This window comes from Topomyia yanbarensis, chromosome 3 (genome assembly GCF_030247195.1).
Source record: "Topomyia yanbarensis strain Yona2022 chromosome 3, ASM3024719v1, whole genome shotgun sequence".
NCBI lineage: Eukaryota > Metazoa > Arthropoda > Insecta > Diptera > Culicidae > Topomyia > Topomyia yanbarensis.
The window spans coordinates 239,247,747-239,269,285 of NC_080672.1; the positions used below are offsets into that span (position 1 = coordinate 239,247,747).

Sequence of the window (21,539 nt, forward strand, 5' to 3'; positions counted from 1 at the left end):
TATCTATCTATCTATCTATCTATCTATCTATCTATCTATCTATCTATCTATCTATCTATCTATCTATCTATCTATCTATCTATCTATCTATCTATCTATCTATCTATCTATCTATCTATCTATCTATCTATCTATCTATCTATCTATCTATCTATCTATCTATCTATCTATCTATCTATCTATCTATCTATCTATCTATCTATCTATCTATCTATCTATCTATCTATCTATCTATCTATCTATCTATCTATCTATCTATCTATCTATCTATCTATCTATCTATCTATCTATCTATCTATCTATCTATCTATCTATCTATCTATCTATCTATCTATCTATCTATCTATCTATCTATCTATCTATCTATCTATCTATCTATCTATCTATCTATCTATCTATCTATCTATCTATCTATCTATCTATCTATCTATCTATCTATCTATCTATCTATCTATCTATCTATCTATCTATCTATCTATCTATCTATCTATCTATCTATCTATCTATCTATCTATCTATCTATCTATCTATCTATCTATCTATCTATCTATCTATCTATCTATCTATCTATCTATCTATCTATCTATCTATCTATCTATCTATCTATCTATCTATCTATCTATCTATCTATCTATCTATCTATCTATCTATCTATCTATCTATCTATCTATCTATCTATCTATCTATCTATCTATCTATCTATCTATCTATCTATCTATCTATCTATCTATCTATCTATCTATCTATCTATCTATCTATCTATCTATCTATCTATCTATCTATCTATCTATCTATCTATCTATCTATCTATCTATCTATCTATCTATTTATCTATCTATCTATCTATCTATCTATCTATCTATCTATCTATCTATCTATCTATCTATCTATCTATCTATCTATCTATCTATCTATCTATCTATCTATCTATCTATCTATCGATCTATCTATCTATCTATCTATCTATCTATCTAGCTATCTATCTATCTATCTATCTATCTATCTATCTATCTATCTATCTATCTATCTATCTATCTATCTATCTATCTATCTATCTATCTATCTATCTATCTATCTATCTATCTATCTATATATATATATATATATATATATATATATATATATATATATATATATATATATATATATATATATATATATATATATATATATATATATATATATATATATATATATATATATATATATAAAAGTCAATTTTTGTATGTATATGATTTATAGACTCCCAAACGACTTAACCGATTGCTGTAAAAATTTGCACATAGTAGGTATTTGTTATGGAGCGTGTTTGTGTGCTATTAGTTGGGGATTATATGTCCGCCAGATGACGCTTCGGAACAAATGGTGTTTTCCTCCTATTTCGTTGATAGTCGCAGCAACGCGCGACAGGTTGACACTAGTATAGTATAAAAGCCAGGACAAAATTGAAAGGGTGAAATTTCCTTTGTTTTTAATCCATTTAGAATCTACAGAATAAAACGCATTCAAACTTGACCAAGTAGCCTTGCAGCAGCGTTACGTATTAATCACGGTGAGCAAGGTAAGGCTACAACTCTGTTAACAAGATCGCACTTAACCGTTATGTGTCCGACAGCGTACTCCTTTGCAGATTTTAATTTATGAAATTCCAGTATTCTTTCCCAAACTGAAAATTGCAACTTAGTGACACCTTAGAATTATACCAAGCATAGCTTTTGGGAGCATAAAACTAATGATACAGTGATCGGGGGCTTGAGGGTTTTTGTATTTCTTTAGCCCCGTAACAGGCCGGCGGGGTACCCGGGTACCACCAAAACCGAAATACTAATAGCTATTGGAATTTTTATCCAATCTGGATACATTTGGATGTTTTGAATTCCGGAACTCAACCACTTTTAGAATCTGTAAAAATGCATCTGATTCCCGGTTATTCAGATTTCCGGAAGTAAGTTTTAATACTGGGATATAAAATGTATAATAATATAATTGACCCCGCAACACTCTATCCGGAGCAGGTACCCGCAAGGCCGTGAGTGACCGTTCCGAGGTTAAATCGTCATATGATCCCGTAACGATAAGAAAAAACCATCCGAGACAATCAAGTTCAATTTCATCGATTCTAAAATTGGATGGTTTCCTGAATTCAAGACATCTAAAAGTGGTCTAAAACTATTAAAAATTGAGATAGCTACACACTTTTGCATTTGAGGGTACACGGGTACCCTGTCGGCCTGTTTTCTTTTTGTTGGACACACAACGGATGATCTGTGGGCTATCGTCACCTTCTGTAGCGAAATGATAAGCCTCCGACCGGATAGGAGGTTTGTGCAGCTGTAACAAGTCCGGAAACACCTTTGCGTACGGATTAAATCAATTAAGTCATGCTACGGAAAAAAGAGTGGCTATTGGAAATTTGGAACTGTAAGTCGCTTGGATCGACCGAATTCTGCACAACGAGTTGCAAACTCGCAACCACGGGCTCGTAGTATTGCAGAAACTTTGTTCGGCAGATGTGAAAAAACGGACATCGAGCAGCCTACCACAACGGCACAACAAACGAGCTGGGTTTTATAGTGCTGGAGAAGATTCGCCTATGCTTGTTCCAGTAACAGCGAGAGACTGTGTAGTGAGAAACAAAATTCCGTTTCTTCAAATACCGCATCATAAACGTTCATTGCCCAAACAAAACGAGACCAGCGAACTACAAAGATGCATTTTAGGCCGAGCTGGAGCGTTTCTATGACAGCTGCTCACGATGGGATAATAAATTGATTTACGGCGACATGAACGCCCAGACACACAGAGAAAAATATTTTGCAATTTTAAATTTATTTTCATGCACATATTTGGAGCAAGAATATCAATGTAAAATTAAGTTCCAACACAACTTGTCGTGCTTTCTGCCAACGATCTTCACTCCACACAAATGCTAGTACAGCACTCGTGAGCATGGACGCCGAGGCTCAACATCTTGCAGCTACGATCGTGCTGCGGAAATACGTGCAGAAGCTGGAGACGGCACTATCAACAAAAGAATAGGTATGTGTGACTACTCTTGATGGCTGGAGCAACTTATGAAGCATCACAGGTAGCACTACTGAGATGAAGAGACGAATACGGCAGAGGCAAGAATGATGCAGCACCGTACGAGGGAGAACGAGAAACGATGCAGGCAAGCACGGATCAGAAAAAAACGGTATTCCACTGGGCACTCCACTGGGTGATTTGGAAGATTTAAGAGGAAGAGACTTTACCGGATGATTGTATGGTGAACATGGTGACCGGCGTTGAGAACACCAGCAGAGAAATTCAGAGATGTATTCTGGCAGGTACTTTGGGCTCGGGTTTTAGTCAAACAAAGTACGATACGGTACGAAGCAAACCAGCTACAAAATATTCATTGAACCGGTTGGCCAATGGGCTATGCAGACCCGTAGTGTGCGGTTAGCTAGGTTGACCCCCTGCCAAGCTTAGAGGGACGCTAAAATTTGCTATATAAAATAAGTAAGGATAAATATTAAAATAAGTAGGGTAAATGCGCTATACTAAAAAGGAGCACTAAACTGAAATTCCACCAAAAGTATCAAAAGAGTACGATCCGGCCCTATCAGTCCCATCTCAAATCTAAAGTTGATAGAAGATTAAATAACGAACTGCAATGACTTCCAATTGAAAATTGTTGCAAACTTAACGCTCGCTTTCATAGCTGCATAGCAACAAAAATGAGACAAATATTTGATCGTGGACAGTAAAGCAGTCACCTCCTTAAAACTGTAGCAAATATCATGAAAAAAGTTAGATGGTTTATCAGCGAGGAGATACCCCATTTTTGGTGTTTCTTGAAACGCTGGAAGCTCGTTTTTTATCTCAAATTTCAACGACCAGGAACTGTTTGCTTCAGCTTTGTGTCATCGCTTCCTATAGCTGTTGTATTCGGTCGCTCATGAGGAAAATGTTTACCTTTACAACAAATCTCGTTCGATTACAGTTTTTAGGAGGAGTAACAGATGTCTCACGATGGGGATCGTCAGAATCATAGTCTTCCTGAGCCAAGAGAACATAACGATTTTTCGTGGTGAGGCGTAGCTCTCCTTAGTGTTTCTGTTAAAAAGTGCTTTGAGCGGCTTTGAATGGGTTTTAATTCTCTGCGCACTTGCCCCTCGTGGTTTTATTCTACAATAGCCTATTTACCTTTATTTAGTGCAAAACATGACGTGCGGTACGAACCTTGGTATAGAACAAGATCGACACAGCAATGCTGCTAATGGTCACCCGACACGAGTTTGAAGGGACATACAGTTTTGTCCCGTCCTGTGCAATTGCCATTTAAAATCTTCAAACACTGTAGAAAGCGGTCCTTGAAACAACACCGCCAATCTCAACTATGTGAACCGACATTTAGATGTTGTTAGTCCGTCATAAAGTCTCCTGAAAAAATGCTCCGGCACTTGGCATCAAGCACCTAACCTCGAAAACAAATCTGTAGTGAAGATATTTTCAAACTTTAGTAACCTGTTGGCACTCTATATTAATGGTTTCGATTTTCCACGTCACTTTCGATTTCCTAAAAAATAGTTTTCGTGCTTTTTTATAAAAGTCCACATACTTCGATATCTTAATTTACTTCATAAACTATGTGCGGATAAGTCATAAAGTAAGGCACGATAAGTGTGCCATTTTCAATTATACACTCAATTATTGGTCGAAAGTCGAACAGAAAAGGATAGTCAAGTGGCGTTCAGGGCACAAAACTAAGACTCCGCCAAGAGCGCCAGAAGACCACGTTACGGCTCTGAGGCTATACAAGCGAAGTTGCAACGTACCATGGGTGTTTTCGAACGTAAGATGTTGCGAGCGATCCATGGACCGATGCAGTTGTTAGTCAGCATGACAGCATGGCGTATGAACCACGAATTGCAACAGTTGTATGGAAAACTATATATCGTTCACACAACAAAATAGTTGGGCACGTCGTTAAAGTGGCTAACGACAACCCGGTAAAAATGGTTCCCAAAACTAATCCGACTAGCACAAGTAGCCACAACGAGCAAGGTGGGTCGACTAAGAAGGGAACCTGAGGAGTCCTCGAGCTCTATGAAGCTGGCGACAAACGGCAATGAACGGAGTGAGCTAGAGACGACATATTGATACAGCAAAGGACATGGCATTACACTGATTGGTACGGTAGGTAATAAGAGAGTTAAAGAAGTTAGTGCCAAGATCTCGGTGTTGTCAAAAATCAATTGCAATTGTAAATGATGGAAATTACCAAAAGTTTGGAAAGGTTACTTGAAATAAATAAAACACCGTATAACGTGTGGGATATATTTGCCACAATTAAACAGTGCTAATATAAACATAAGAAAAAAATTAACATCAAATTTACTTACGATTACAGCAGTAAGAACCCATTTTTTTCTCGTTCCTCATTTGTGAGAAATAAACTTCATTACAGATTTTTTTCTCTCAAAAATAGTTAAGTTATTAACCCTTTCATGCCCAACTTTTTTCTAGTGCATGTAGGGTTTCAAAACTATTTTTTCTTGAAAACGGAGAGACCAAGAAACACGAAAAGTCTATTGTCAAAAAGATAGGTGCTTCCATTGCAGTGCTAGAAGCTGCTCAATTTTTACCTTCCAATGCTCAATACAGTGCTCCAAGAATATTTACAATAGTCCAATTGCATGGAAAACGTAGCCAAAGACAGTCTAAATTGATAAGTTTTATCAGTTTTCAATAATATTGCACCATAACGAAGATATATGAAAAAAATATTTTACGTTGTCAACGTAAGCTGTCCCTGGCAGCACTGCTCCATCGGAATCGAGCCAGACTAATTGCAATACCTTCGCTTCTAGAGCTGATCCTTGTAACTGTTATTACTCAAATGAAAGGCAATAGTCACATTCACTAGTCTTACTTGTTTTTGTGAGCAAATCTTGCCTCAATCAAAAGTTATAGTTGTTTAAAAACGTTGTTGTCCACAGACAACATGGGCACAAATGGGTTAATAAAGGATTTTCTTAAAATAATTTGCGTTTGCATTTGCTAAGATCGTTACGTTTGAGGTTCAAGTTCAGATATATATTGTTTTGTTCCGTCAGATCCGTCGTACTTCTGATCGTCAACAATTAATCTTCTACAGGCGCCAAAACAAAATGAATTCAAACGTTTCACCCGCGCTTAACGTTTATCGCCATTAATGAACAATGATAGTCACTAATAAATAATTAAATTATGTTGAGCAGCATGTGCCGCCCCCAAATTTTGCCGCTCGGGGCGGCTGCCCCCTTCGCCCCACCCTTAGCGCCGCCACTGCAAGAGGGTGAATGTTTTGACGTTTCTTTGAAAAATGAGTGAAGCCAACATAAGCTGGCTTCCTGGCTCGGCTAGTAGCCAAAAATGACAGCGAACGCGTTTTAAGCAACATTCACATCGCTACGAGCCAATGTTGTTAACTCGACCTGAAACTTATCGAATATCATACAAACTTCATTTTGATGTACTTAACTGGTACTCAGGTGATAAAAGTGTCCGGATTGTGTGGAAAAGAAGCGATGCAAGAGAAAGCATGATTTAATGATTGATTTATTGTTAATAATTACTTATTTTGAATCCCACTTTTAATGTTTACTTTTAGTGTTGTACAGTTCATGTGAACAGACCTTGAACATTTGATACAAAACTAGCGCTACTGGCATTTGGTGGCAGCTTCAGGCAACAAACAATTTTCACAGGGCTGGTGCTCAGTCACTGCAACAATTGAGTTCTTTGCGACCGGTCTCACGAACACTAATGAAGTATCCTGGTTGAAAACAATCCCATTTACTTTTGCTGTCTTTGTTTATTATTTTTCACCAGCTTGTGATGTAATATTTGTGTCATGTGCCATGCCGTACATGAGCCGTAGAAAAGTCTATGTTCAGTCCATGGAAGCGAGACATCGTGTGCGTAACGTGGAAGAGATGATAGAGAGCGTATGTCTGTGTATGTATGTAGCTCGTGGTTAGATCATATCGGAGTGTGCTTGTTTATTGAGTGGTTTAAACCGAACTCTTACCGAGTGCGATAATATTGAGTGCGTGTTCGGGGTTGCAGTGAACACTTATCGAGTTCTATATGATTTTTGTGCCATTTTTTCACGTAGGGGTTTTGCCAGAGCCCGCTCTGCTTCGAGCATGTACCATACCATACACGCCACCAAAAAAGAACTGAATATTCGGTTAAAATCACCCAAATGTGATCTTCCATGCAGGAAGTCAATATTAGGTAAAACCAGTTTTACTTACTTTTAAGTAACTGCGCCGACTGCATTGATTAGGTAAATATCACCCAACCGAAATTGGAATTGCGTTAGGTATTTTTTACCTATTCGTTTTTTTGCATGCGACCGTCTACTAGTTATTTTAATTGGGTTTTTTAGTTAATCATCGATGAAAGAAGGATTTATATGAAATCTAGATAAAAACGCAAAGTAATGTACTTTTTCAAAGTATTTATTGATTTCTTTATGGAACCAAAACAATAGTATACTATATCAAGCAAACTAATAACAATAATGGAAGTCTATTTGCACACTGTGTTATCTATGTGCGGCGAGTTATATATTTTTATGTAACGAGATATTAATACGATATGCGGCCCTTACACGTTCAATATTTTTACCAGTACTAGAGACTATTGAATAAGGGAATGGGGTGAAATATTGTGACAATATCGGCAATACTGTGTATTGACAAAAATATTGAACGTGTAAGTGCCGCTATAAAGATACAACATAATAGCACACCTATGAAGTCTCGTACTCTCCGTACCTTGCAATTAAAGCTGCTACTGATCTGCTTCGGCATACTGTAGTTATTTTAAATTCATAACTGACAAAATCGTACATCTTTTTGAGCAAGATAGGTACGTGTAAATCGAGAACACTGAAGATTTTGAAGAATATGTCTACTGTTTCCAAAGCTCGACGACCACATGGTAGAATAAACTCATTGAATACGATGAACAGACACCCTTCCTTGAACGTGGGCGCTACGCACACAATGTGAGGTACTGCGCGTTCTGGCTTGCTAAGTACATACTGGTTCACAGTGGCGTAGTCAGCTTGACCATCAACTAGATGGCTAGGCTAGAAAAAGATTAAAGCAGACTATCAGAAATAAGTTGGTTTGCTTAAGGTGAAACTGAGTCAAGTTCTAACCCTAACCGCAATCAAAGAGTAAAATCTGCAGAAGTTTTGTTTAGATTCTGACTAAGTTTAAGGGTTACACGAAAAATGCACAAACGTGATCAATTTCACAAAGTTATAACGGTTCGCTAGTTGGTATTTTTAAGTTCAGTTGAATGTTAGTTGGTCGTAATAATATTTAAATGTGAAATACGCTTTGACAATCCAACGGACAGTTTAGCAGAAGTTGTGAATCGACCAGCAAATCGCCGTAATTTTTTTTATTAAGGTGGTTTTGAATAACACTTACGTATACCCATTTGATGAAAGGCCCAGCCAAAACCTCTTCGATTGATACTGTATCATCATCAGCCGTACGTTTTATTCCACGGTTGGTAAGCGTTTTCATAATTCTCAGTGCTCCTTTAATGTACTCTGCAAATCGAAGATTTTCATTATATTTTTCTCAGATTACCTAGTTATTGGAAAATCTGTTGGAATAGTGACTAAACAATACTGATAATTTACCGTTGGTTAAGGGGGTCTATACAATTCTCAGTGTAAATAAAAATTTTCTAATACTATACAAATAATGTGAAATAAACTCCCCAAACTTACAAGACAGAGTGTAAATAAAATATTGCTGACAAAAAAGAAACGCCTACCATTTTTTCAGGAATTTCATTGAATTTTAGGGTTTAATTTTTCAGATTTTAACCACTTGCAATTCATAGAAATTCGTGAAATAACAAATAAAGACATCCCAAACAACCCAAAGTTCAAATAAGTGTGTTGCATAAGCCTCTCGTTTTAAGTAATTTTGCTATACGTTTTATGTTCTAATAGCGGCGTAAGCAGCCAATTAAAGTTTAAGCAGCTTGAGACTTCGCTAGAAACTTTATATGAGCTTTAAAGTGTTCTTTTGAAGTATTATCTGAACTGCTGGTTACCTGGGAATTCTTGTTTTGTTTGTTTGGATTTTAACATAACCGTAGGAAATTTTTGTATTTCTACGAATTGTTGGCGGACAGCTTATACACAGAGAACTATATTATGCCATGGATAGCTCTAATTAGAATCGGTTGTGTCACTTGAGCCTGAATACGAACTAGAACCAGCTAGCATTCTTCCCCATTTTCCGGCTTAACTTAATTGGCGTATAAGCTAACTGTCCAAATTCACTTTGAGGAGAAATTCCGAAAAAATACACTGTTATTGGCCGAACATTTAGTACCAACAGCGGTCATTGGCAACGAACAGTTTACCTCCAATTTCCTCTAAATGAATTTCAAGTTGACATTTACGGCCTAATCATGTTTGTTGAGATATTACATTTAAAGCTATATAATTATTCAAAGTAAAGAACAGTCCGAGACACGTATAGACCCCTTCAAATATTTACTGCTTTGAACTTCGCTCCATTTAGTATCAAGCATCAATCCAAAGCACAGGAGTTTGGCCAAATCTGCTTGCTTGTTGTATTGTGGTTGAAGTCGGTCAAAAACTTGTTGTATCTGAAAATAGTATTCCAATGTTTTATTCAATAGCAGTAATTGAGTGTGATTATTACTCACCATGATTCCTTCGAAGGAGAGCAGATGTGGAAAAGATGCGATAATGGCTTTGTATTTGTCTGGGCTCTTCTGCTGAAGCAAGGATTTGTGTAGCTCGGTACAATTGGCCATTCCTTCCGAGATATACCTTCCATTTTGGGGAACCGGAGTAAGTGTAGCCAAGCAAGCTGCGTTTTCATACATAGATACTGGTGGTAGAATTTTCATTTCGGGCTTCTTTCTTCTGAATTGTCTCTCTTCAGCAGGTATATCCTTTCGCATATTACCGACACGTGTTTCAATTATACCCGAATGGCGCCCAAATCCACTGCCGCCAAATCTCCAGAAGAAATACGACTAGAAATAAACGTATTGTGTTAAATTGATATAGTTAAAAGTTTAGTTATTCACATTTACTTCTTTCGGAGCTTCCTGGCTTAAACGAGTTCTTTCTAGATGGGGAAATTCTTCCAGAATTCGAATTGCCAAATCTTGCTTATCCTGCCAGGATTTACCTCTTACCCACCTCTGGATTTTACACGGGGGTTTACCGCAACCGCGACGAACTCTATGTACAGTACAAGCGTGTGGTTGTGACGGTCCAAGTCGCAAGACAAGTGTGCGTTGAAAATGCGGTAGTTATTTTTCCATTTGTTTCTACTGCGAGGATTGAGTGATTGTGCTGGTTGTGTGTGTCAACGAGTGAACGCGAAGAACGCCGTTGCTACGGCCACTATACACAGACTGCACTGGCGAAGTGTCAGGGAGTACATCACTCAATATTTTATCTCCACAAGCTGAATCTGTAACGATTACCGTTAGCTTTGGGTAGTTTATAGTGTGCGTCATTTGGGGTACCAATGAGTTTTTGCGATGTGTGTTACCACTGAGTGTCGAAGCTTAATATACAGGCATGTCATTGGAGTAACAGTTTTCACTTTCTGCTGGAAGTTCTCGTGTGGGGTATACAGTGTCATTGTTCTTTCACAATAGTGAAATTGGGTGTAAACTTTTATAATAAACCGATTAACCGGTTTCACTCTATTGCCTGATTCTATCTGTTCCTTTTACCTGAAAATCTCGCATTCATGCGATAATCTATCTTGATAGTAATTTCATAACTGTATCTGTATCTGTATCTACTATCTTGTTACACCGGAAGTAGTTGTTTTAATGCAAACTGCTATGTGGCAGAATGCGCACTTTCTTACCTCTCGACATTCTTATTGGAAAAGGAACCATCCGAGACATGAGACGAGTTACTCTTTTTTCGAGCTACATTTGTTTTCCGTTTCTTAAATTTAGTTCTCAAAAGTCTCCCATCTCATGCCTCCACACGCATTTAAGTCTATTGATGACATTTGGTCCTTAGACCGGCGACGCCTGGGTGCTGTCAACCTTCTGCCGATAGTAGCGGAATAAGAGGGTGCGAACAGATCTAATCAAGGAAACACTGCCGTAAAAATGAATATCTGATCGGAAATCAGCCGCAACAAGACTTTAATTTGACTAATGTCGATGATCGCGGGTCAATACAACTGAAAATTTGCCGCGCCTGTTTTTATTAATCTTATTTCAAGTTTCGTTATTGGTAACCAGCCCGTGTATCAGGTTAACAATTCCTTGTATTTCTCTTCAATGGTCGTTATTATCGCTCGTCTACGTGTATTTTACAAATCATCCGATACGTAAAATAGGAAATACATACCTTGAATTATAACATCTAGCGCTATCATAACTCTTTGTCTGTATAACGTGTTATCACTCGGTAGTTTTCAACTAAATAAATATATCGTAGAGAAGAAATAGCGAATTCTGTCTAAATGCCGTTATAATAGATAGTGATCCTGTACGCACCGCTGGGCACACGTCGATCGACCCTATTGCTAATAATGTAGTACTAGACAGGCATTGAGTGTACTCTTATCTACCCGGAAAGTGGGGGCTGCCGGCAATGATGGCTATCATGTGTTGAGGTTTTAATATGTGTCGGATTGGTATGAATTCCTACTTACCACTTCCTAAGCAACTCTTATTAGATAATCAGCAGTCATACATGATGAAGTTAGTGTGCAATCCGCCAAAATCATCGTCACAACGCAACGCAACGCAACTCATACTCATAACTTTTACACTAAATGAGTTATCTCAAATCTGTCAATATAAATAATATTCGTCTCAGTAAGCTCTAAAAGTTTTGTGAAGACGCTATTGACGGAAAAAGATATTTGAAAAGGTATAACGAAAAAACTGATTTTGTTAGCGTTACCCTATCACACAACATTTTAATAGCTGTAAAATTAAAGCTATTAAAGCTACAAATATGATGTCCTCAGCAAAGTTGCTTGAAAAAGGTTGTACTACAATTTTGCAGAACACTTCATTTCTTCTATCTCTTCATATTTCGAAAATAATTTTCAGATCGTACAAACAATATGGACCACCCTATTGTCACCCATCTCAAAAGATGCCTCCATTGATTCAGATTATTTGTTCCGAAGACAATCTCTAGAACCAGTAGTTTAGTCACAAATGTTTTTGTCATCCTAAATTCTGGATTCGGACCACTGTACAGCGTGGCAGGATACTTTGACTCTCGACTTCGTTTCATTCAACGTTGAATTGGATGCAACGGCTTAGAGAGTTTCGAAATAATAATCCCGCCTTTCTTTGACCTCATTATGGAAATACATAGTCTTGCATGAGAAACTTGTAAAAAAAATTTCTGTTTTGTGTTGATTAACGTATTGCTACTTGTTATATTTTAATGCATTGTAATATTGCCTAATATGAAAGAAGCGTGTGTGTTTGTATCTGAATTAATATTAATTAGTTGTAAGTAATTTCAGTTGAAAGAATCAGTCAGTTGAAAAAATCAATATAATGAAATGAAAATGAAATAAATATAAAGACACGCGGAGAGGAAAACCGTGATTTTGGCTGCATGGTTTACCATGTTCTTTTATCTGCTAGTTGTGGCACCCACGAGTTTTGTGCAAACAGCGAATGACTTGTAGTTTTAATGAATGTTTGATGAATTCCTTTTTTGCAATATTTCGCAAAATACTCCATTATCCAACTCGAAAACGCATTGATTCACGTTACTGAGGCTGTGTACAGGGGATTCAGCAATCAGCAATATACAAGATACCCACAATAACGATGGCATGGTACAAAAGCGCCAATCAAGAAAATTCTGAGGTGTTATCAGCTGATACTCAAAATGCGCAACCGCCGCGAAACACAATCTCCGTATTCCATGGTAAAGTGCCATTCATAAATTATGTAACGCTTTTGGGGGGAGGGGTTACAACAAATTGTGACAAGTTGTGACATATGAGGGAGGAGGAGTAAGTTTTAATGTTACGTAACATGTTTTTACGAAAGAATTTTTTTTTAAAGAATTTAATACATAATAGGGGAGGGGGGATAGAGAAATTCGTGACAATTTGTTACATGGGGAGAGGGGGGTGTTAAATTTGTGCCATTTTTGCGTTACGTAATTTATGAATGGTCCCTAAATTGTGTATGTAAAGCATTCGAAACACTCGTGCTTGAGCGATACAAACTGGCCGCCCTAATTTTTGTTCTACAAACTGAAAGCCTTGATCATAGATACCACACACCATTTTAAACAGCATTAAATGAACGCTAAGATTCAGGCCAACCAGTGCTCACCGTTTTCGATATTGCAAAACAGCTACATTCACATCTTTTATGCTACATTTACATCTTTTATGCGGACCGAGCAAATAAATCAAATCGTTCCCACGCGCGTTGAAATGAGTATGAAAATAGTTGCTTCGTTAGAATACAGGTGAAAGTGTCAAGGTGTTCCTCAAAGCTGTGCTTTCTTTAAATTTGGGAACAGTCGAATCCTGGTTTCGAAAATTAAGTGCAGTATGACTACAAGTTTCATTTAAACACCAAGGGGACGTAAAACTGAGACTCCGACAATGGCGCCAGAAGACCACGCTACGGCCATCGATGACGTATTGAAAAAAGTTTTTGATGAGCTTCAACCGTAAAAATCGGACTGGGGCTTTTCGATTTAATAGTCGTTTAACAAAACCTTCAGTATAAAAGCGGGTGAATATGTATCCAACCGACCGACTTTTAATTTTGATTTTTTTGATAAATGCGATTTTTAACCGGTTTTTTAGAGATTTATCTTTGGGGACTTTTACAGGCTAGAACTTTTTAAGCGATTCTTATGCTCAAGTTTATATGCGATTTTCATGAGTTAATATATTTAAAGAATGTTTTACGAAATATGTTCTGCCCTTGGCACTTCAATTTTTGGTCGGTAATTTATTATCAACCGAGAAATAAATACCTTTCGTACACTCAGAACAATTTGAGGTAAAAGCTCACTTTTAAAGCGGAATCACGTTTTTATGATCATGCATACATTTTTTTCTTTTCTTTAATTACAATTTCACACATGTTTGTAATTACTGTGTCCCAAAAATTTGCTTTTTTATGTGTAAACCGGGTTTTCAATTTTCATTCCATTTTATTGTCATCGTATTCCGAAAAAAATCGATACCATAAAACGGAGTTACTTGCAAATATTAGTCAGCATGCACACTAGAGTGGCTCACCATACGACATTTTTCAGCACAGCATTTTTTGAGTTCCTTTTGTGGTTCCAAATGCATGTGCAAAATTTAGGAGCGGTCGGTTGCTTCCCGGATTTGCGCATTGCGTTCGAAATTTGTATGGGATTTTATATGGGAAAATCAATTATTTTGCATTTACGTTAATAAACATCGCTATTACACTCAATATGAAAAACCAGCTTTTTAAAACTATACTTCAAACCTTGGTTAACAACTTTGAAGACGATAACTAGCTATGTATAAGTTTTCAAAAAATAGTTATAACTATTTTAAAACTAATGGTTCATTTCAAATGCAGAAATTTACTATTTCTTCCAACACTGTCAGTACACCACCGACACCGATACTTGAAACTTAAATAAACGAGAATATAGTCATCGCATAGACTTAGTAGCTTTGAATGAAATGTTCAGAATTAATTGCTGAATAACATAGATGTAGTTAGAAAATGAAAAGAGAAAGACCTTCTTGTGTACTCCCCAGTCCCCCTTTTAGGTAGTATATCTTCAAAGCAGGTTTATACCGCCGAATTGACCCTCTAGTGCCCAAATTTTTATTTCGCTTGAAAAAACTTTTGTAGGTGGGTTTCGTGATGAGAATAACGAAAATAATGTTGATAATTCATGTAAGCAATGGATTTCATAAAAAACCTTAAAATAAGTAGGCCGCCTAGAGGCGGTTTTGGGCACCTGGGCGAATAAAAAACAAAAACTTTTTTTTTTTTTTTTTCATACGTCTCCCAACCTTTGAACGGAACGGATCGTTATATTTCACAGTGGTGTTCGGTGTGTAAATTTCAGTGATTCAAGGTCATCCTTTGTTCGTTCATTAGCTGCCATTCTGCTGGTGCCGGCAGTAAATCCAGTACATTGTTTTCGCTGGTGCGGAACAATCGACGTTGTTTGCAGATAAGTTTTGCTTTATTTTTTTTCCTCGTTTGCTTTCTTTCCTTTTCCTTACTTTTACTCTACCTTGTAATCAAATAATAAGACACATTCCCGTTTATACAACGCTCTGCCCTCGTGCTTAAATGGCCGAGGGCGAAATACCATCTGATGTAATCATGGAAGTCCCTGATCCCCCTAATACTCGCATTGCTCCCCGTATAAAGCAGTACCCAGAAGGTTCCTCTGGGCCATGGGTGGTATATTTTCGGACCGGAGAGAAACCGGTTAATATATTAAAACTTTCTCGAGATCTGACTGCTAATTACCCGGCCGTAACTCAGATAACACGTGTTCGGGCAAACAAGATACGTGTTCTAGTGAGTGATCTCGGCCAGGCAAACGCGATTGCTTGCTGTGAGCGCTTTACGCGGGAATTTAAAGCGTACGTGCCTTGTGTGGCCTGTGAAATCGATGGGGTAGTGTCCGAACCGGGCCTGAAATGCGAAGAACTGTTGGAGCACGGGGTTGGCTGCTTTAAGGACCCCTCACTTGAACAGATTAAGATCTTGGAATGCAAACAATTGTATACCGCAAACACCGAGGGAGGTAAGACTACCTACTCTCTATCAGGCTCGATTCGGGTGACATTCGCCGGGTCCTCTCTTCCCAACTACATCCTCCTTGACAAGGTTCGCCTACCAGTTCGCCTGTTCGTACCGCGGGTCATGAACTGCAGCAATTGCAAGCAGTTGGGCCACACAGCCACATATTGTGGAAATAAGAAACGATGCGGCAAATGCGAAGGAGAGCATGAGGATGACTCTTGCGACAAAGAAACTGAAAAGTGTATTTGCTGCGGGGGCCCTTCACATGCTCTTAAATCATGTCCTGCGTACAAGCAGCGCGGGGATAAAATTAAGCGCTCCCTTAAGGAACGCTCAAGGCGTTCTTATGCAGAAATGCTAAAGAATGCTTCGCCATCTGTCCTGTCCGAAAATCCCTATGCTGGTTTGGCTAACGTTCAGCAAGAATCTGACGACCCACGAGAGGGAACATCTTTGGTTAACCCAGGGGAATCCAGGAAGAGGAGAAATCCAGCCTCCCCTACATTGCCTCGTAAGGGTGCCAAGGTGTCGTCCACTCAGAGTGCGCCATCTACTACCAATAAATCCAACGGAAGTGATGCACAAAAGCCGAAGCAATTTGCTCCAGGACTTGGAAATATTAATTCTAACAAGGAGTACCCACCACTTCCAGGGACATCCAAAACCCCAAGTGTCCACTTTTTTCAAACAGATACTCAGTCCAGTAGCGGACTAATGAAATTTTCTGACATAGTGGACTTAATTTTCACAGCTTTCAATGTTACTGATCCTCTTAAAAGCCTTCTGATACGTTTTCTCCCTATAGTGCAAAAATTTCTGAAGCAGTTGACTACTAAATGGCCCCTCCTTGCAGCGATCGTATCCTTCGATGACTAAGTCATCGAACGAGGTCACCGATTCGATCACTGTTCTACAGTGGAACAGCAGAAGTATCCTCCCGAAAATCGATTCCTTTAAATTTTTACTAAATAGTTTAAAATGTGATGCTTTCGCATTATGTGAAACTTGGTTAACTTCCGATATAAATCTCAACTTCCACGACTTTAATATAATTCGTCTGGATCGAGAAAACCCCTATGGCGGAGTACTTTTGGGGATCAAAAAGTGCTATTCTTTCAACCGAATTAACCTCCCTTCGACACCAGGCATTGAAATTGTCGCTTGTCAAGTTTTAATCAAAGACCTTTGCATTGCTTCCATCTACATTCCTCCTAGAGCCTCGGTAGGGCACCGAACGCTTTGTAATATCACGGAATCCTTACCGGCACCGCGGCTAGTTCTGGGAGACTTTAACTCGCACGGTACGGTATGGGGCTGTCTTCATGATGATAATAGATCAACATTAATCCAAGATCTTTGCGATAATTTCAACATGACCATATTAAACACGGGAGAAATGACGCGGATTCCTACACCACCAGCACGCGCAAGCGCGTTGGATTTGTCGCTTTGCTCGACATCGCTACAGTTAGATTGCATGTGGAAGGTGATCCCTGATCCCCACGGTAGCGATCATTTGCCTATCGTGATTTCAATTGCTAACGGCTCAAGACCATCGGAAACAATCAATGTCTCATATGACCTCACACGGAACATTGATTGGAAGAGTTACGCGACCGCGATATCCGTTAAAATCGAATCTACTCAAGAACTTCCTCCGGAGGAAGAGTACAGGTTTTTGGCTGGCTTGATTCTCGACAGTGCGAATCAAGCTCAGACTAAACCAGTACCCAGCGCGAATACCCATGGACGGTCTCCCACCCTGTGGTGGGATAAAGAGTGCTCAGAGCTGTACGCGGAAAAGTCCACTGCATATAAGGCCTTCCGGGAAGACGGGTTACCCGCTAGCTATCAACAGTACGCGTCGTTAGAAAGGCGAATGAAGAGTCTAATGAAAGCCAAAAAACGCAGTTATTGGCGCCGGTTCGTCGACGGGTTAACGAGAGAAACAGCGATGAGCACTCTTTGGGGTACGGCTCGACGTATGCGTAACCGTAATAGTACCAACGAGAACGTGGAATATTCAAACCGTTGGATATTCGCTTTCGCCAAGAAGATCTGTCCGGACTCTGTCCCGGTACAGAAAACGTGCCGCGCCGCGTCTCCTCACGATACCGCGAACGAAACACCGTTTTCGATGGTGGAGTTCTCACTTGCTCTCTTATCGTGCAACAATAACGCCCCAGGGTTAGACAGAATCAAATTCAACTTGCTGAAGAATCTGCCTGACACTGCAAAAAGGCGCTTGTTGAATTTATTTAACAAGTTTCTTGAGGGTAACATTGTCCCTTATGAATGGAGGCAAGTGAAGGTCATCGCCATCCAAAAACCAGGAAAACCAGCCTCCGACCACAACTCGTATCGGCCGATTGCAATGCTGTCCTGTATTCGGAAGTTATTCGAGAAAATGATCTTGTTTCGCCTCGACAATTGGGTTGAAGCAAATGGCTTACTGTCAGATACACAATTTGGCTTCCGCAAAGGCAAAGGGACGAACGATTGCCTTGCGTTGCTTTCTACAGAAATCCAAATGGCCTATGCTAACAAAGAGCAGATGGCATCAGTCTTCTTGGATATTAAGGGGGCTTTTGACTCAGTTTCTATCAACATTCTGTCAGAGAAGCTGCACCAGCATGGTCTTTCACCAATTTTAAATAACTTTTTGCTAAACCTGTTGTCTGAAAAGCACATGCACTTTTCGCATGGCGATTTAACAACATCGCGATTTAGCTACATGGGTCTTCCCCAGGGCTCATGTCTAAGTCCCCTGCTCTACAATTTTTACGTGAATGACATTGACGATTGTCTTGCCAATTCATGCACGCTAAGGCAACTTGCAGACGACGGGGTGGTCTCTGTTACAGGGCCCAAAGCTGCCGACTTGCAAGGACCATTACAAAATACCTTGGACAATTTGTCTACTTGGGCTCTTCAGCTGGGTATTGAGTTCTCCACGGAGAAAACTGAGTTGGTTGTTTTTTCTAGGAAGCGTGAGCCGGCGCAACTGCAGCTTTTATTAATGGGTGCAACGATCAACCAGGTTTTCACATTTAAATATCTCGGGGTCTGGTTCGACTCGAAAGGTACCTGGGGATGTCACATTAGGTATCTGAAACAGAAATGCCAACAAAGGATCAATTTTCTCCGAACAATAACTGGAACATGGTGGGGTGCTCACCCAGGAGACCTGATCAGGTTGTACCAAACAACGATATTGTCGGTGATGGAGTACGGGTGTTTCTGTTTCCGCTCCGCTGCGAACATACACTTCATCAAACTGGAGAGAATCCAGTATCGTTGCTTGCGCATTGCCTTGGGTTGCATGCACTCGACCCATACGATGAGTCTCGAAGTGCTGGCGGGCGTTCTTCCGCTAAAAAATCGATTTTGGGAACTCTCATATCGATTGCTCATCCGATGCGACATTCTGAACCCGTTGGTAATTCAAAATTTCGAGAGGCTCGTCGAGCTTAATTCTCAAACCCGTTTTATGTCCTTGTACTTCGACTACATGGCACAGAGCATCAATCCTTCTTCGTACAATCCCAACCGTGTCCGTTTCCTAGATACTTCTGATTCTACTGTATTCTTCGACACATCCATGAAGGAAGAGATTCGTGGAATCCCGGACCATATACGCCCGCAGGTGATCCCCAATATATTTTATAATAAATTCCGAGAAGTCGACTGCGACAAAATGTTTTACACTGACGGATCAAATCTCGATGGGTCCACTGGCTTCGGTATCTTCAACAATACTATCACCGCTTCATTCAAGCTCAATGATCCCGCTTCAGTTTACGTCGCAGAGTTAGCTGCAATTCAGTACACCCTTGGGATCATCGACACTCTGCCCACAGATCACTACTTCATCGTTTCGGACAGCCTCAGCTCTATCGAGGCTCTTCGTGCGGTGAAGCCTAAAAAGCAACTCCCGTATTTTCTGGGGATGATACAGGAGTCCTTGTGTACGTTATCTGAAAAATCTTATCAGATTACCTTTGTTTGGGTCCCCTCTCATTGTTCTATCCCGGGCAATGAAAAGGCCGACTCATTAGCAAAGGCGGGCGCATTAAATGGTGACATATACGAAAGACCAATCTGCTTCAACGAATTTTTTAGTATTTGTCGTCAGAGGACGCTCAACAGCTGGCAAACCTCGTGGAGCAATGGGGAACTTGGACGATGGCTACATTCGATTATCCCAAAGGTATCAACGAAGCCTTGGTTCGGGGGGATGGATGTGGGTCGGGATTTTATTCGCGTAATGTCCCGACTTATGTCCAATCACTACACCATGGATGCGCATTTGCGGCGTATTGGGCTTGCGGAAGGTAGTCTGTGCGCTTGTGACGAGGGCTATCACGACATCGAACACGTTGTCTGGGTATGCGCCGGGTATTGTGACGCCAGGTCTCAGTTAAAGGAATCCCTTCGGGCCCGAGGTAGACCACCCAATGTACCAGTCCGAGATATGCTGGCAACTCGTGATTTCCCCTATATGTCCCTTATTTATACCTTCATAAAAACGATAAATATCCCAATTTAGCCCCTCTCTTTTATTTCTCGTTTTTAGAGTTTCCTCCTGCCTTGTGGAACCGATCAGCTCCAGAGTGCCACTATGTAACCGCCGTCGCCCTTACCACTACGCCTGCATAGAAGGAAACTGAAGCGAGAGCGACTCGAGGTCCGATGACTTTTGAAGGATTCCCCGCGGGTCCGAAGAATACCATCCGCCAATCCGGTACTCGACGACTTACTAGACTGAGGCGCAAATTTATTTCGCTGATCCCCCCCCCCCCTTCGAGCGAAAGTTGCAAGTTTTGCTCTTCTTTCCCTGTCTCTCCCCTGTCCTTGATACAACTGCTGCTACACTGATGCGGAAATAAGCCACCCTCTGAATATCTTGACCAAGCATAAGTTTTAGTTAAAAAATTCAAATTAGTATTCTGTATTCCTAGTTTTAAGATAGCTATAATTTTTACTCTTTATTGAAACTCTTGTCCTCCATTTTGTAAATAGAATTGAATCCCTAGTTTTAAAATTTCTGTGAAACTTCTCATAAATATTTGTTCCCCCTTTTGTGTACTAAACTATATTGTTAGTTTTAAGATAACCGTAAAATATTTCGTAAAATACTATTACTCCCTCGCTTGTATATCAAAGTGAATCCCTTGTTTTAAATTTTTTCATAAAAAATCTTTTGGCCCTCTCTTGTACATTGAATCTTATTTCTAGTCTTAAGATAGCTGTAAACTTTCTTTTTCTTTGTAAAAAAAATATTTTAACATTGTAACCTCCTAGTTTTAAGATATCCAAAATGTAAAAACAAAAGCATTTGGCACCGCCAAGCTAACGCATTTGTGCCTATCAAATAAACGAAATGAATAAAAAAAAAAAAAACTTTTTTTCTTCTAGTTACTTCAACATAAGCGAATTCAGATGGTTTATATTTTGGATTCCATCAGAACGCAAATTACCTAAGTTAAGGAGTATTTCTCTAGTGCTTTGGTTGTTTAATTATTGACTTCAAATTTATAGTAGGGGAGACCAGTGTCTGCTGGCGATGGTTTCACTCATCATGTTTTATTTTTTAATTTCTGAAGATCATGTAAAAGAGAATTTTCGAGATTCTTCAGGTGAAATTCCGAAAAGAAAAAATTTTATTTGTGGTTACGTATATTGTATATACGACCACGGAA

At 39.4% G+C, this 21,539-nt stretch overlaps 2 protein-coding genes across 11 annotated transcripts in view; both read left to right on the forward strand.

The window, feature by feature from the left end:
- The window catches only part of LOC131691421 (uncharacterized), a 1,322,992-nt gene that overhangs the window by 1,165,939 nt on the left and 135,514 nt on the right, over positions 1–21,539 (forward strand). The gene's annotated exons all lie outside the window — the stretch shown is intronic.
- Positions 1,258–17,802, forward strand: LOC131691425 (uncharacterized). Its single transcript, XM_058977805.1, has 2 exons — positions 1,258–7,590; positions 7,785–17,802. Exon 2 carries the CDS (start codon positions 15,376–15,378, stop codon positions 16,711–16,713), a length of 1,338 nt encoding a protein of 445 aa, XP_058833788.1. The 5' UTR covers positions 1,258–7,590; positions 7,785–15,375; the 3' UTR covers positions 16,714–17,802.